At 41.6% G+C, this 12888-nt stretch overlaps 1 protein-coding gene across 2 annotated transcripts in view; it reads left to right on the forward strand.

Moving 5' to 3' along the window:
* Window positions 1–12888, forward strand: part of eml6 (EMAP like 6) — a 524201-nt gene that overhangs the window by 413491 nt on the left and 97822 nt on the right. For both annotated transcript variants that reach the window (XM_087991388.1, XM_043695965.2), the window contains exons 29-30: window positions 5969–6098; window positions 6770–6868. In XM_087991388.1, coding sequence (XP_087847514.1) covers window positions 5969–6098; window positions 6770–6868 — 229 coding nt within the window. The remainder of the gene's footprint in view (window positions 1–5968; window positions 6099–6769; window positions 6869–12888) is intronic.

Here is a 12888-nt window from a genome sequence, read left to right on the forward strand (position 1 = left end):
ATTTTGCAAGATTTACCCCAGGTTGCCATTTTTCTGGATGACATGCTAATAATCAGACGAACCAATAAAGAGCACTTTGAGAACTTGGATTTGGTGCTTAAAATGTTTCTCCCAGGTGGGCATACACATGAGAAGGTAAAAATGTGTGTTCCAGGTATTCCAGATAACCTACTTTGGTTACAGAGCCGACAAAAGCAGGTTAGACCTGTTGGAAGATAGAGCAATCAAAAGTGCTCTGGCTCCCAGGTCTGTATTGGAGTTTAGTTTTTCCTGGGTTGGTGAATTATTAAGGGAAATTCCGATGTAACATGACATTCATTATAGCACTCCTATATCTGCTATTCATGAAGAGTCAGCCTTAGAAATGGTTATGTAGACAAGTAACTTTTAGTTATCTGAGGTGTTGTCTCACTATGATCCTAAGCGACATGCAATGCCTCCCCACATGGTATGCTTCCCAGACTTTGGTCTGTGCCAAATGCAAATATGCCCAGGTAGAGAAAGACAACTTGGGAGTCATCTTTGGTATGAGAAAGTTCCAGCAATACTTTTGTACATGTACATTTGTCATATTAACAAACCACAAGTACCTGCTGGAACTATGTAAAGATGTCAAGGCTATACCGACCATAGCTTCTAGTTGAATTCAGTGGTGGACCATTATTCTCAGTGCATACAACAAGTTGGAACACTGTCCAGGAGCCATGTGGTAAATGTGGATGCCTTGAGCTGCCTCCCACCAGAAGAGTCAGTTATGGTTTTTAACTTCCTGGACATCCTTCCGGTCACTACTGACAGCATGGACACAAAAACATCCCATCCTGTTAAAATTAAAACAGCTGGTGGTTGCAAGGGAAACAGATGCCCCATCAGAACCAGGACCAAAAACACAGGATGGCATATTATGGGGAGCAAAAATGATTGTCACCGCCAGATACTGACTGAACTCCACCAGGGTTATCAAAGGGTTTCCAAAATGAAATTGTTGGCAAGGAATTAAGTCTGGTGGCCAGAATTGGATAGCGACATAGCTGTATTGGCGTGGCAGTGCCCAGAGTGCCAACAAGGACAAAGCTTACTGCCAGCAGCATGCCCACATTCGTGAGAATGGCCAGTTAAACCCTGTACTTGGTTATGCATCTACTGTGCCAGTCCTTTCATTGGCTCAATGTTCCTGGTCATTGTGGATTACTAAAGTGATTGGACATGCATAGAGTTCATTTGGCAAACTCAGGTGTGACGCTTGAAAAGCTGTGAGGATTGTTTGCAATGCATGGACTCCCAGAAGTATTGGTCATAGGCAACGGAATGTCATTTACCAGCAGGCAATTCGAGTATTTCCTAAAGTCAAACAGCATTCACAATGTTTGGAAAGCTCTATACCAACCATCCTCCAATGCTCTGGTGGAAAGAGCAGTCCAAATGTTGAAAGCTGGTTTAAAGAAGAAACAGCCTTGTCCTGGTTCCTGTTTGATTGAGGACTCCCCTCACACAACTACAAGGATAGCTCCAGCAGAGTTGCTGATGGGGAGAAGATTCCGCACCAGGTTAAATCTAATATTCTTGGGCCTAGTGGAGGGGTAAAGGGTGAAATAACAGCAGGAATGCAGGTGCTGCCTGCATGCCTCCTCTAGGCAAGAGAGACATTTGACTTCAGGGGATGAGGTTTGGTGCCAGAATCGCAAAGAAACCTCAGTATGAGATGAATGCAGACTCAATAGTAGGTCTAACATACGATGAACGGCTGAGGATCTTGGGATTGTATTCATTAGAGTTTACAAGTTTGAGGGGAGATCTAATAGAAGCTTACAAGATAATGCACAGCTTAGAAAAGGGTGGTCACTGGGAAGTTGTTTCCATTAGGCAGGGGGACTAGGACCCGTGGGCACCACCTTAGAATTAGAGGGGGTCAACTTAGAATGGAAATGAGGAGACATTCCTTCAGCCGGAGAGTGGTGAACCTGTGGAATTCATTGCCACAGAGTGCAGTGGAGACTGGGACATTAAATGTCTTCAAGAATTTAATCAAGCTCTGCCTTGATCTCGCAAGAAATTAAGGGCTGGGGAGAGTGCAGGTAAGTAGAGTTGAAATGCCCATCAGCCATGATTAAATAGCGGAATGGATTCAATGGGCAAATGGCCTTACTTCCACTCCTATGTCTTAAGGTCTTAATACTGTTATCATTGGGGAAAACAAAAAGGAGAAAACTCTCCCAAGGCACTCTGGGCACAAAGGACAGGCTACGAACCAGTACCCCACCACCTATGTTTGCGTCTGAGTTAGAGGAACTGGACCTGGAGCAAAAAGGTCCCAGGAGAAGTTACAACAGAAAGAACAGGCCTACATTCTCTGAGTTAGATTCAGAAGGTCTTCTCAGTCTAGGGACTGGTTTTGAGCTGGCTGGTCAGAGCCCATGTATTGTCCGCATGTAATAAAGAGTGACTTGGTGACAGGATACCTGCCTCTGCAGTTATTTCACTCTCCAACAAAAAAGGACCAGTCTATGTCCGTGGACACAGAATGGAAAGGATGTGGTGATTGTAACAAGGTCAGCTAGCTGGACCTCATAGGATATGATTTCCCTGATTTGGGCTGTTAATCTGGTCGAATCAGGGAGACTTGGCTGATGTACAATAAGTGTGAGTATCAAAGATACTGACATTCTTGAGCTGGACTCTGTACGAGACTGTACTATAGTCAAAGACTATTAGTGTGCAAAGAAAGGGTGACTTGGTGATGCGGATACCAGCTGCTGTAAAACTATTTCAGTCATCATCCTGCCTGTCCTTAACCCTTCCATTTGTTTCAACACCTGCGTTCATAATGTGGTAATCATGAAGTTACTTATTCTTTGTCTCCATGAAGTGTTCCATTGGTTCCACAATAGCTGAAGGAAATACTGCTTCCCTATAAGCTTTTTCAAAGCTTCAAATTTAACATGTCCCTCTGAGGATCAATCACATATGAAACATTCTAGCAATTTAAACACTAATATTAGATGACTTACAGTGTGGAAACAGGCCCTTCGGCCCAACAAGTCCACACCGACCCTCCGAAGAGCAACCCACCCAGACCCATTCCCCTACATTTACCCCTTCACCTAACACTGCGGGCAATTTAGCATGGCCAATTCACCTAACCTGCACATTTTTGGACTGTGGGAGAAAACTAGAGCACCCAGAGGAAACTCACGCAGACACAGGGAGAATGTGCAAACTCCACACAGACAGTTGCCTGAGGCGGGAATTGAACCCAGGTATCTGGCGCTGTGAGGCAGCAGTGCTAACCACTATGCCACCGTGCCACCCAGTTGGGACTAATTACTTAACTTTAAGGACTATGAAAAAAATTACAAGATATGGAGCAGTTTAGACATTTCTGGATTGCACGTGTTTACCATGTGAATTTATCAAGGAATAACGATAAGCCGTTTGGTTACTGATGCCTGAACCTTTGCAATTTTTCTTAGTGTCACCTGGTTACTAATGACTACAGCTTTGTAAATCAACAAATTTATGCATGCTGTAAGTTAACTGCTGTTTAAAAGAAAATTTGTTGACTTTAGAGCAAAGGGAAGCAAACTCAAGGAGATAAAAGATTGGTTTTTCAGTATTTAAGGGCCTTAAACTCATGGTTGCCTAGCACCCCTTTCTGGAATGGTTTCCTATTTTATAGACTAATGAATTCATTAAAGAAGATACCCCAGAAGCTGCAAGTCTCTCTCATTTTATCAGTAGAAGTTCCTGGGAACTTGAAGTTTCCTAAAGTAATATTTCTAACAACTTTGCATATCACGAAAAACTGGACTGTGACCACTTTCCAAAGAATTGGATTCAAGTTAATTACAACCAGAATTGGAATAAGTTGTTATCAGAAGACGCAGTGGACCATGAGAAGCCATTACATTCTATCCTTTGTTTTCAAATCCTTGGTTCAGTTTTCTTTTTCCTTTGGCCCTTGTTAAAAGTAGCATCTGTACAGGGACTGTTTTCTTTTTGTGTTATGTGAGGATTCATGGGATATTATTCCAGTTCTGGATTATCGTTTAGATATTAATCATTGTTGGTTTATAATTACTAAAATTGAGTTCATTAAAGAAGCCTGATGAACATTTCTTTTATGCTGAACAATAGTACAAAAGAAAAGTAATTAGCTATTTTGGTGATTGGATTAAACATTTATACTGATGATGCAACTGTTAGAGGGGTTTGATTTTATGTGCACTCCTTCCATTACGGTTGCAACAATACTTGTCTAAATTCAATTATATCTAGTTGCAGGGTCCCAAAGTAGAAGATGGGCATTCTTCCTCTAGGCATCAGGTGGTTAGGATTTGGTGATCGAGGCAACCTAGGACCTAAATGTCCTTGGTGGAGTGGGAGGGGTGGTTGAATTGTTCAGTCACAGGGTGGTGGGGTTGGTTTGTGTGGGTGTCCTGTGCCCACACCTCCCCTCTCACCTGATCCATGGCGCCCCCACCAGCCCTCACCTCACTCCTAGCACCTTCCCCTGCCACCGCAGGAAGTGCAAAACCTGTGCCCACACCTCCTCCCTCACCTCCATCCAAGGGCCCAAAGGATCCTTCCACATCCGACAGAAATTTACCTACACCTCCATTAATGTCATCTGCTGTATCATTTGCACCCAATGTGGTCTCCTCTATATCAGGGAGACAAGATGCCAACTTGCAGATCGTTTCAGAGAATATCTCTAGGACACCCGCACCTATCAACCCCACTGACCCGTGGGGAAACAATTCAACTCCCCCTTCCACTCCAGTAAGGACATGCAGGTCCTGAGCCTCCTCCATCGCCAAACCCTAACCACCCGACACCTGGAGGAAGAACACATCTTCTGCCTTGGGACCCTGCAACCACATGGGATATGGATTTCACTATATTTCTCGTTTCCCCTCCCCCCACATTATCCCAGTCCCAAGCCTCCAACTCAGCACCGCCCTCTTGACCTGTCCATCATCTTTCCCATCTACCCACCCCACCCTCGTCTCTGACCCATCCCCATCTACTTATTTCATTCTCAGCCTCCTTCCCCACCCTCTCCCATTTATCTCTCAGCCCCCGGCCCACAATCCTCATTCCTGATGAAGGGCTTATGCCTGAAACATCGATTCTCCTGCTCCTCAGATGCTGCCTGACCTGCTGTGCTTTTCGAGCACCACACTCTCGACACCACTAATACCCAGTCAATCTCATCTCTGTTACATTATCCAAACACTGTTTGCCTCTGAATCTTTGCGGCTGCTATAGTATTAAGTGACCCTAACTTGAATCTCCACCCCAATCCCAACTCTATCTCCTACCTGATTACACTTTTCCACCCCCCCACCTTGATCCTGATCTGACCCACTTCCCTCTTTGACAACACTACTTGCCCGGTGCTGACCCCTGTTCCCTTCCCTCTCACCTCATCTCTCAGACTAGGTCCAACCTGACTCCCACTCAGTCTCAGCCCCAATCTGGACTCCCTTCTCTTCTTGGGTCTTGATTGCAAATCCTCCGCCAGATTATGACCCCTTCTTGGACTCCTTCCAGCATCTATACTGAGTACCCTAGCATCCGCTGTGCTGCCTGGCTCCAACTTGCCCCATTCAGCTCTTTCTCACCCCACACATCGTACAGACTTAACTCTCCTCTTAGCACCAGTCAAAACCCAATTCCTGCTTGACCCCCTCCCAAACTCACCTAAGCCCCATCACTAGTTCCTCCTCCCAATTTTAAAATTATTGAAATAGCTTTGCATGTAAAAGAGGCTTTTAGACTTTGTGAAAAGTGGGCTTGGCTTCTGTCCAGATTCTTTTTGACTCCGTCTGCCCCAACAATGAATCATGGTTTCATCATAACATGGCTTCACTTTCTGAAACTCCAGTGTTCATATTATAACAGATTTCCACTGTGTGTAATTTTTAAGTGTGGTGTTTTTGAAATTAAATTCATGTTTTTCTTTCAGGAAATTGCCTTAGAACATGTGTTTGGATACAGAGGCTTTGACTGCCGCAACAACCTTCATTATCTCAATGATGGGACTGATATTGTTTTTCACACAGCTGCTGCTGGCATTGTTCAGAACCTGTCATCAGGTAATAAGTAAATGACTTTTCAATTCAGGCAAAAAAGATAGAATTCTGAACATCAAGCAACAATTATGCTATTTTTTTCTGCCTTCAAGTGAATTCATATATAAATATTAACTTCATTTATGGTCTTGATTCCATAACCCCTAGTTCCTATGCCAAACATAAATCCAATAATCTCGGTTTTTAAAATTTCCAATTGACAGTCTCAATAGCATTTTGGGGAGAGTTCCAGGTTTTTACACGAAGTCCAGAGAAGTCCCTCCTGAAATCAACCCGAACAGCTTAGCTCTAAGTCTAGGGTTATGTCCTTTTGCTCTGAACTTGTATCAGAGGAAATAGTTCCTATCCAGCCTCTTTAGTAGCTTAAACACTCAATTAGGTCCCCTTATCTTCTATATTAGAGGGAATACAAGTTGTTTGGTCCTTAGATTGATTGCATTGTGCTGGTAGCCATCAATCATTTTGGCAAAAATGGTTTTATAGGATAAAACCAATCTCCTCTGTGCAGATAATGGATAGTTTTTTTAAAAACTTATGTTAATCTGTTTAAATATCAAAGCATTTGTGTAAATTAAAACGTGTGAATGTACAATAGGAAATTTATATCGTCTTGTTTCAGTATGCATATGTCTTATTTTGTATTGTATCTGTTCTGTTTAAATGATTCACATTAGGTCTCCAAAGTTTTTATGTGGAGCATACAGATGACATACTCTGCTTAACTGTCAACCAACACCCAAAGTACAAAAATGTTGTAGCGACTGGACAAATAGGTAAGACAAATTGCCATTTCAACTCAAAACAGAAGCATCATCATAAATTGGCTCATTTAATAATAGATTAGTATTTGTATAGTTAAAAATCACAACACCAGGTTATAGCCCAAAAGGTTTAATTGGAAGCACTAGCTTCCAATAGTATTTATATGTTAGCTTAAAATTAAACCACAAATCAATTATAGTATAACAATCCAAACATTAACAGTAGGGCATTTGATATTATATATATTTGTAAGTTATTGACAAATCTAGATAAAAGAACAAGATATACAGTGGAGGATAACACCAAGATTTACAAAAATAGGGAAGAATAAAAGAAAAAAAAAAATCAAGTCGTCCAGAACTTGAGTCTGTGCCTGTTCACTCACTGTAGCTTCACTAGAAATACAACAACAGGTCTACTTGCAGGATCTCCACCAGATTTGTGGTGAGATACAACAGTTGCCAGGAAATTCAGGGCTATGGTGGTTAAGGATTCCAAACTTGGCTTTTAAAAGTGTTGTTTGAAGAAAAGCAAATACTTCTGTTATTGCTCAAAATGTCACACTTCAGGTATAAGTGTAAAGGAATCATTCTCTCACCAGGATACAAAATACAGAACGTGTATAGCTATTTAACTATCTTTTGCACAAAACAAACCACTAGTTATTCAACAATAATTAGACTCTGTAGCCTTAAGGGGTAAATCTAAAGCAAGAAATATTAATGATTTGCCTTGTATATTGCTTATAAAGCAATATACATGGTTGTGTTACTGTGAGCAACACCAAATAAAATTTACTTCTAACAAAATGAAAATAGAGAATTTTTCTTCCATCATATTTCAAACAGTGGTCGTTTGTATTGGCAGATTTCAGTGTTACTTTTCCATATAATTATTAAAAATGGCACATTCCTAACATTGCAACAGATCAGTGTTCAATGAGCAATACTTATATGAAGGGCAGCACGGTGGCACAGTGGTTAGCACTGCTGCCTCACAGCGCCTGAGACCCGGGTTCAATTCCCGCCTCAGGCGACTGACCGTGTGGAGTTTGCACATTCTCCCCATGTCTGCGTGGGTTTCCTCCGGGTGCTCCGGTTTCCTCCCACAGTCCAAAGATGTGCAGGTCAGGTGAATTGACCATGTTAAATTGTCCGTAGTGTTAGGTAATGGGTAAATGTAGGGGTATGGGTGGGTTGCGCTTTGGCGGGTCGGTGTGGACTTGTTGGGCCGAAGGGCCTGTTTCCACACTGTAATGTAATCTAATCTAATGTAATCTAAATCTAAAGATGAACAAAATAATTCAGTCAAAACTAATCAAAATGCTTTCATCAGTATGAAATAAGAAGCTTCTGCTGAGTGGTGCAGAAATCTATCAATAAAAGAAAGGTACGGATTGAACTAATGTTTTTTAAAAATGCTGAAACAGTAAAATTCTGCCCTGGGTAAGGTAGAAAATGGGCAATAGCCAATCAGCCACCATTACCCACCTACCTGATTTTCTTTTCTCTTCATTTGAAAGTAAAGTTACAATGGATATATATATAACACTGAGCAGATCAGGCAGCATCCAAGGAGCAGGAAAATCAACATTTCAGGCTGGAGCCCTTCATCAGGCATGAGGCTAGGAGCCTCTGGGGTGGAGAGATAATTGGGAGGGGGTGGGGCTGGGGAGAAGGTAGCTGAGAGTGCGATAGGTGGATGGAGGTGGGTGTAAAGGTGACAGGTCAGAGAGGAGGGTTAAATGGATAGGTTGAGAAGGAAGATTGGCAGGTAGGACAGGTCATGAAGATGGTGCTGAGCTGGCAGGTTGGAACTGGGGTAAGGGGGAGGGGAAATGAGGAAACTGGTGAAGTCCACATTGATGCACTGGGGTTGTAGTGTTCTGAGGCAGAAGATGAGGCATTCTTCCTCCAGGCGTCAGGCAGTGAGGGAGTGGCGGTGGAGGGCGCCCAGGACCTACATGTCCTCGGCAGAGTGGGAGGGGGAGTTGAAATATTTGGCCACGGGGTGGTGGGGTTGATTGGTGTGGGTGTCCCAGAGATGTTCCTTAAAGCGCTCTGCGAGAAGGTGTCCAATCTCCCCAATGTAAAGGAGATTGCATCGGGAGCAACGGATACAATAAATAACATTTGTGGAAATGCAGCTGAAACTTTGATGGAATATGGAAGGCTCCTTTAGGGCCTTCGATGGAGGTGAGGGGCGCAGATTTCGCAATTCCTGCAGTTGCAGGGAAAGGTGCCAGGAGGGGAGGGTGGGTTGTTGGTGCTCCTTGGATGCTGCCTGATCTGCTGTGCTGTTCCAGCACCACTTTAATCTTGACTCTGATTGCAGTCCTCACTTTCGCCTATATATATAATGCTGAATCATTTTGCTACTCTTCCCCAATAAATGGTGAGTTTTATCCCCAACATCTTTTCAATTATATTGGACCAAATCTTATAGGGGTCTGAGCAATGTTGACTTTATGGCAAGATTTGTGGCAAAAAATAGATGAGAAGTCCAGCAAGGCTTAATCTCTACATTGAAGTATCTTGTTCCATTTTTTTAATGCTCTTGTCAAGCTGCAAGGCAAATTTCTTGCTAGGCAGTGAAGAGTTGCCAATTAAGAATTATTATTGCTTGTTAATTGCCTTGTTAACTTCCCAACTCACCTGATTTATACTCAGCTTTCTATCTTGCCAAATGCACCAAACAAGTTGGATGTGCCCTGAGATGCTGTTTTGTGCTGAGCAACATATAAGCTATTTGCAGCCAATGGTGAGCTGGAGTCACCAGGTTTCTGCACTGACTTCCATATTGAGAATTCTTGGCATCTTGTTTGTTTAATAAATTTAGTGAGATTGGAAGGTATATATGTCAATGAGGCAAAAAATGCAATTACTGTACATACTCGAGTAATAGTCAAATTTTTTGGACTACTTTTTAAGGTTAAATTTATAGAGTCGACTATTACATGGATACTACTTTTGAGGGGCTGAAATTCATGCCCATCAAAATTCATACTATATCATTAGCAGAAACTCAACTGATCTCTAAATGAAGAAAGAGGAAAAAAAAATTGTTAATTCTGAAAACCTGGAGCGGAGCACAACAACCAGCGGACTGCAAGACTGGGAGCAAAGCAGAACAACTGGCAGAATGGAAACTGGATTGGAACATGATTGCCAGCACATAGACTTAATAAATATTGATCTGTTATCTGTGAAGAACTAGAGTCAACTTTTACAAGAGATAACCTGGAATTTTCCATCTATTTGGTAAAAAGTAGAGGATTGACCTTTACATGACATTGACTGACTGTTACTTATGTATATATGGTAATAAGGTGCTTAACAAGCAGTAATCCACCCTAATAGGCAACTTCACCGCTGCCTCACAAGAAACTCACCTCAATGCTCAGTGGTTGCATGAAAGGTGGAGCGAGAGCCCACATCAGCCAGGCCCCTATACGATTCTGCACATGGAACATTCCTCAATTAAAACTTTGTTTCTATCTCCACAATGAAAGGGATAATACTGTTATAGACTTCAGGGGAAGAGCATGAAATAGTGGAAGAAATTAACAGAGAGAGAGGAGGGACTAGTGGGTTTAGTGGTGTTAAAAGGAATAAATTGGCTGGATTGGATGATATGTATCTCAAGGGAGTGTTGGGGCAGTGATTTGTAATCTTCTTTGACCATAGGTGGGATGCAGAAGGACAGCCCACATTGTCTGATTAGTTAAAAAGGTGGAAAGGTTATACTAGGAAATTACAGGCTAGTCAGTCTAATCTCAGTGTGGAGAACTTATTAGAAAGTATTCTGAGGGACACAATAGAAGGACACTTGGAGAGACATGAATTATTTAGGAATAGTTGGCATATGTATTTAAGGGAATGTCAAATTTGGCAAATTTGAGGTGGTAACTGGAAGTGTTGATGAGGGAAAATGCATTTGATATGCTCCAAATGGACTTTAGCAAGGCTTTTGATAAGGTCCAACATGGCAGATTGTTCAAGAATATAAGATCGCATAGAAGCGTAGTTACCACCCTATCTATTTTCATGTTATCCATGAACTTCTTGAACATACCTCTTACATGTAAATCCAAATTATTAATGCACATCATAAATAGCAGCCATTCAGAACTCCACAGGAGACAGAGTTTCAACAGAGAAACATCTGTCTACCACCACCCTCTGCTTCCTACCTCTCAGCCAAATTTGGATCAAGTGTGCCACTTTGCCTTGGATCTCATGGGGTCCTATTTTCTTGACCAGTTAGCCATGAGAGACCTTGTCGGAAGCCTTGCTAAAGCCCATGCAAACCACATAAAATGCATTATTCTCATCAACAGGCTAAGTAAGCTCCTCAAAATATTCAATCAAATTTTTCAAACACAACCTTTTCTTAACAAATCCACTGTGAAGTACTTTGGCAGGATATTGTTCCAAGGTAGCAAAGTGTGACAGCCAATTTTCACACAAGACGCCATAAACATAAAATTGTTGAATTCCTTGTGTTAATTAGCAAGCAGCACAGATTAGTAACACGGATTTAGTTTCCTTGAAAATCTCATGCGAATTTAACAGCTCAATCTACAACTCACATTTAAATACAATCACATATGCAATCTGCTTCTAGCTTGTTTCTGCTTGACTGTGCATGATATTTGGTAATGTGGATACATATGTTATTTGGTTGATTTACATACCAATTCTTAAAGCCATGATATGGAGGAGCTGGTGTTAGACTGGGGTGGGCAAAGTTAAAAATCACAGAACACCAGGCTATAGTCCAACAGGAAACACTAACTTTCAGAGCACTGCTCCTTCATCAGGTAGCTGTGGAGCAGGACCATAAGACACAGAATTTATAGCAAAAGATTACAGTGTTGTGCAACTGAAATGATATATTGAACAAACCTAGAATGCTGTTAAGCCTTTGATCTTTTAGAATGGATTGCAGGTTTCGGTTCATTAATATGTAAATCCCAGAACTACTTTTAAGTCACATTCTCAAGATAACTTAAGGTTTTATAAAAGAAGGCGACATCTCAGCTCAGACAATGCGTTAAAGGTATGAGGTTAGAGTCTGTCTGTATCTCAATCTTGAGTCAGACTGGTTCTATTTCCAAAGTGGAATTTATAAAATATCACATGGATTGACTGCCTGCAGATGGTGCACGTTTTGAGCAAAATAGAATGTATTTGCAAATACAAATTCACCCAATAGACTTTTGTGTGTGTGTGCGCGTGCGCGCATGAGAGCAAGAGAGTTTGTGAGTGTGTGCATGAGAGAGTGTGTTTGCATGTGCACATGCTTGGTAAGGTATGTGCTTGTGTGATGGATATAAGCCTGTGAGAGGGTGTGTGCAAGGGTGTGAGTGTGGGGTGTGTATGTGTGTGTCTGTTGTGTATGAGAGAGTGTGTCTTAAAGTAACATAGCTCTTAAAATAATAATACAATCCCATTCTTCCATGAACAAATTACATACACCCTATATAAGTGTTATGGTAAAAACTGAAAGAACTGCAGATGCTGGTAAATCAGAAACAAAAACAGAAATTTCAGGAAAACCTCAGCAGGTCTAGCAGCATCTATGAAAAGAAATCAGAGATAATGTTTCAGTTCTGAGGAACGGTCACTGGACCCAAAACATTAACTCTAATTTCTCTTCACAGTTGCTGCCAGATCTGCTGAGCTTTTCCAGCAACTTACACTTTATGGTAGTTGTGAAATTACTTACAAAAAAGATTGAAAAGATTACGAGTTTGACTCCAAGAGTCTATATAATGCATATTTGTTTTGACAATATTTCTGGGTCTTGTGATGGTGTAACCTTCCAGAGATTTAGACTTTGCACTTGGCTTTTCTTGATTTGTAGGTATGTTGGAATCTTATTTGCTGTTCGTGTGTTAACTGTTATCCTAATGGTTTTCCATACCTTAATATTCAAAGCTATTTTTGTGTGTGTTTTGTGCATAATTCTAGTACTGCACAGTTCCTTGTGTTAGCTTCTGTCTTTCCTTTATGTTGGTCAGTGTTAG

The sequence above is a fragment of the Chiloscyllium plagiosum genome, unplaced genomic scaffold (genome assembly GCF_037043375.1).
Source record: "Chiloscyllium plagiosum isolate Xiang-an unplaced genomic scaffold, Cpla_swu_hap1 HiC_scaffold_10, whole genome shotgun sequence".
In the NCBI taxonomy this organism is placed as follows: Eukaryota; Metazoa; Chordata; class Chondrichthyes; order Orectolobiformes; family Hemiscylliidae; genus Chiloscyllium; species Chiloscyllium plagiosum.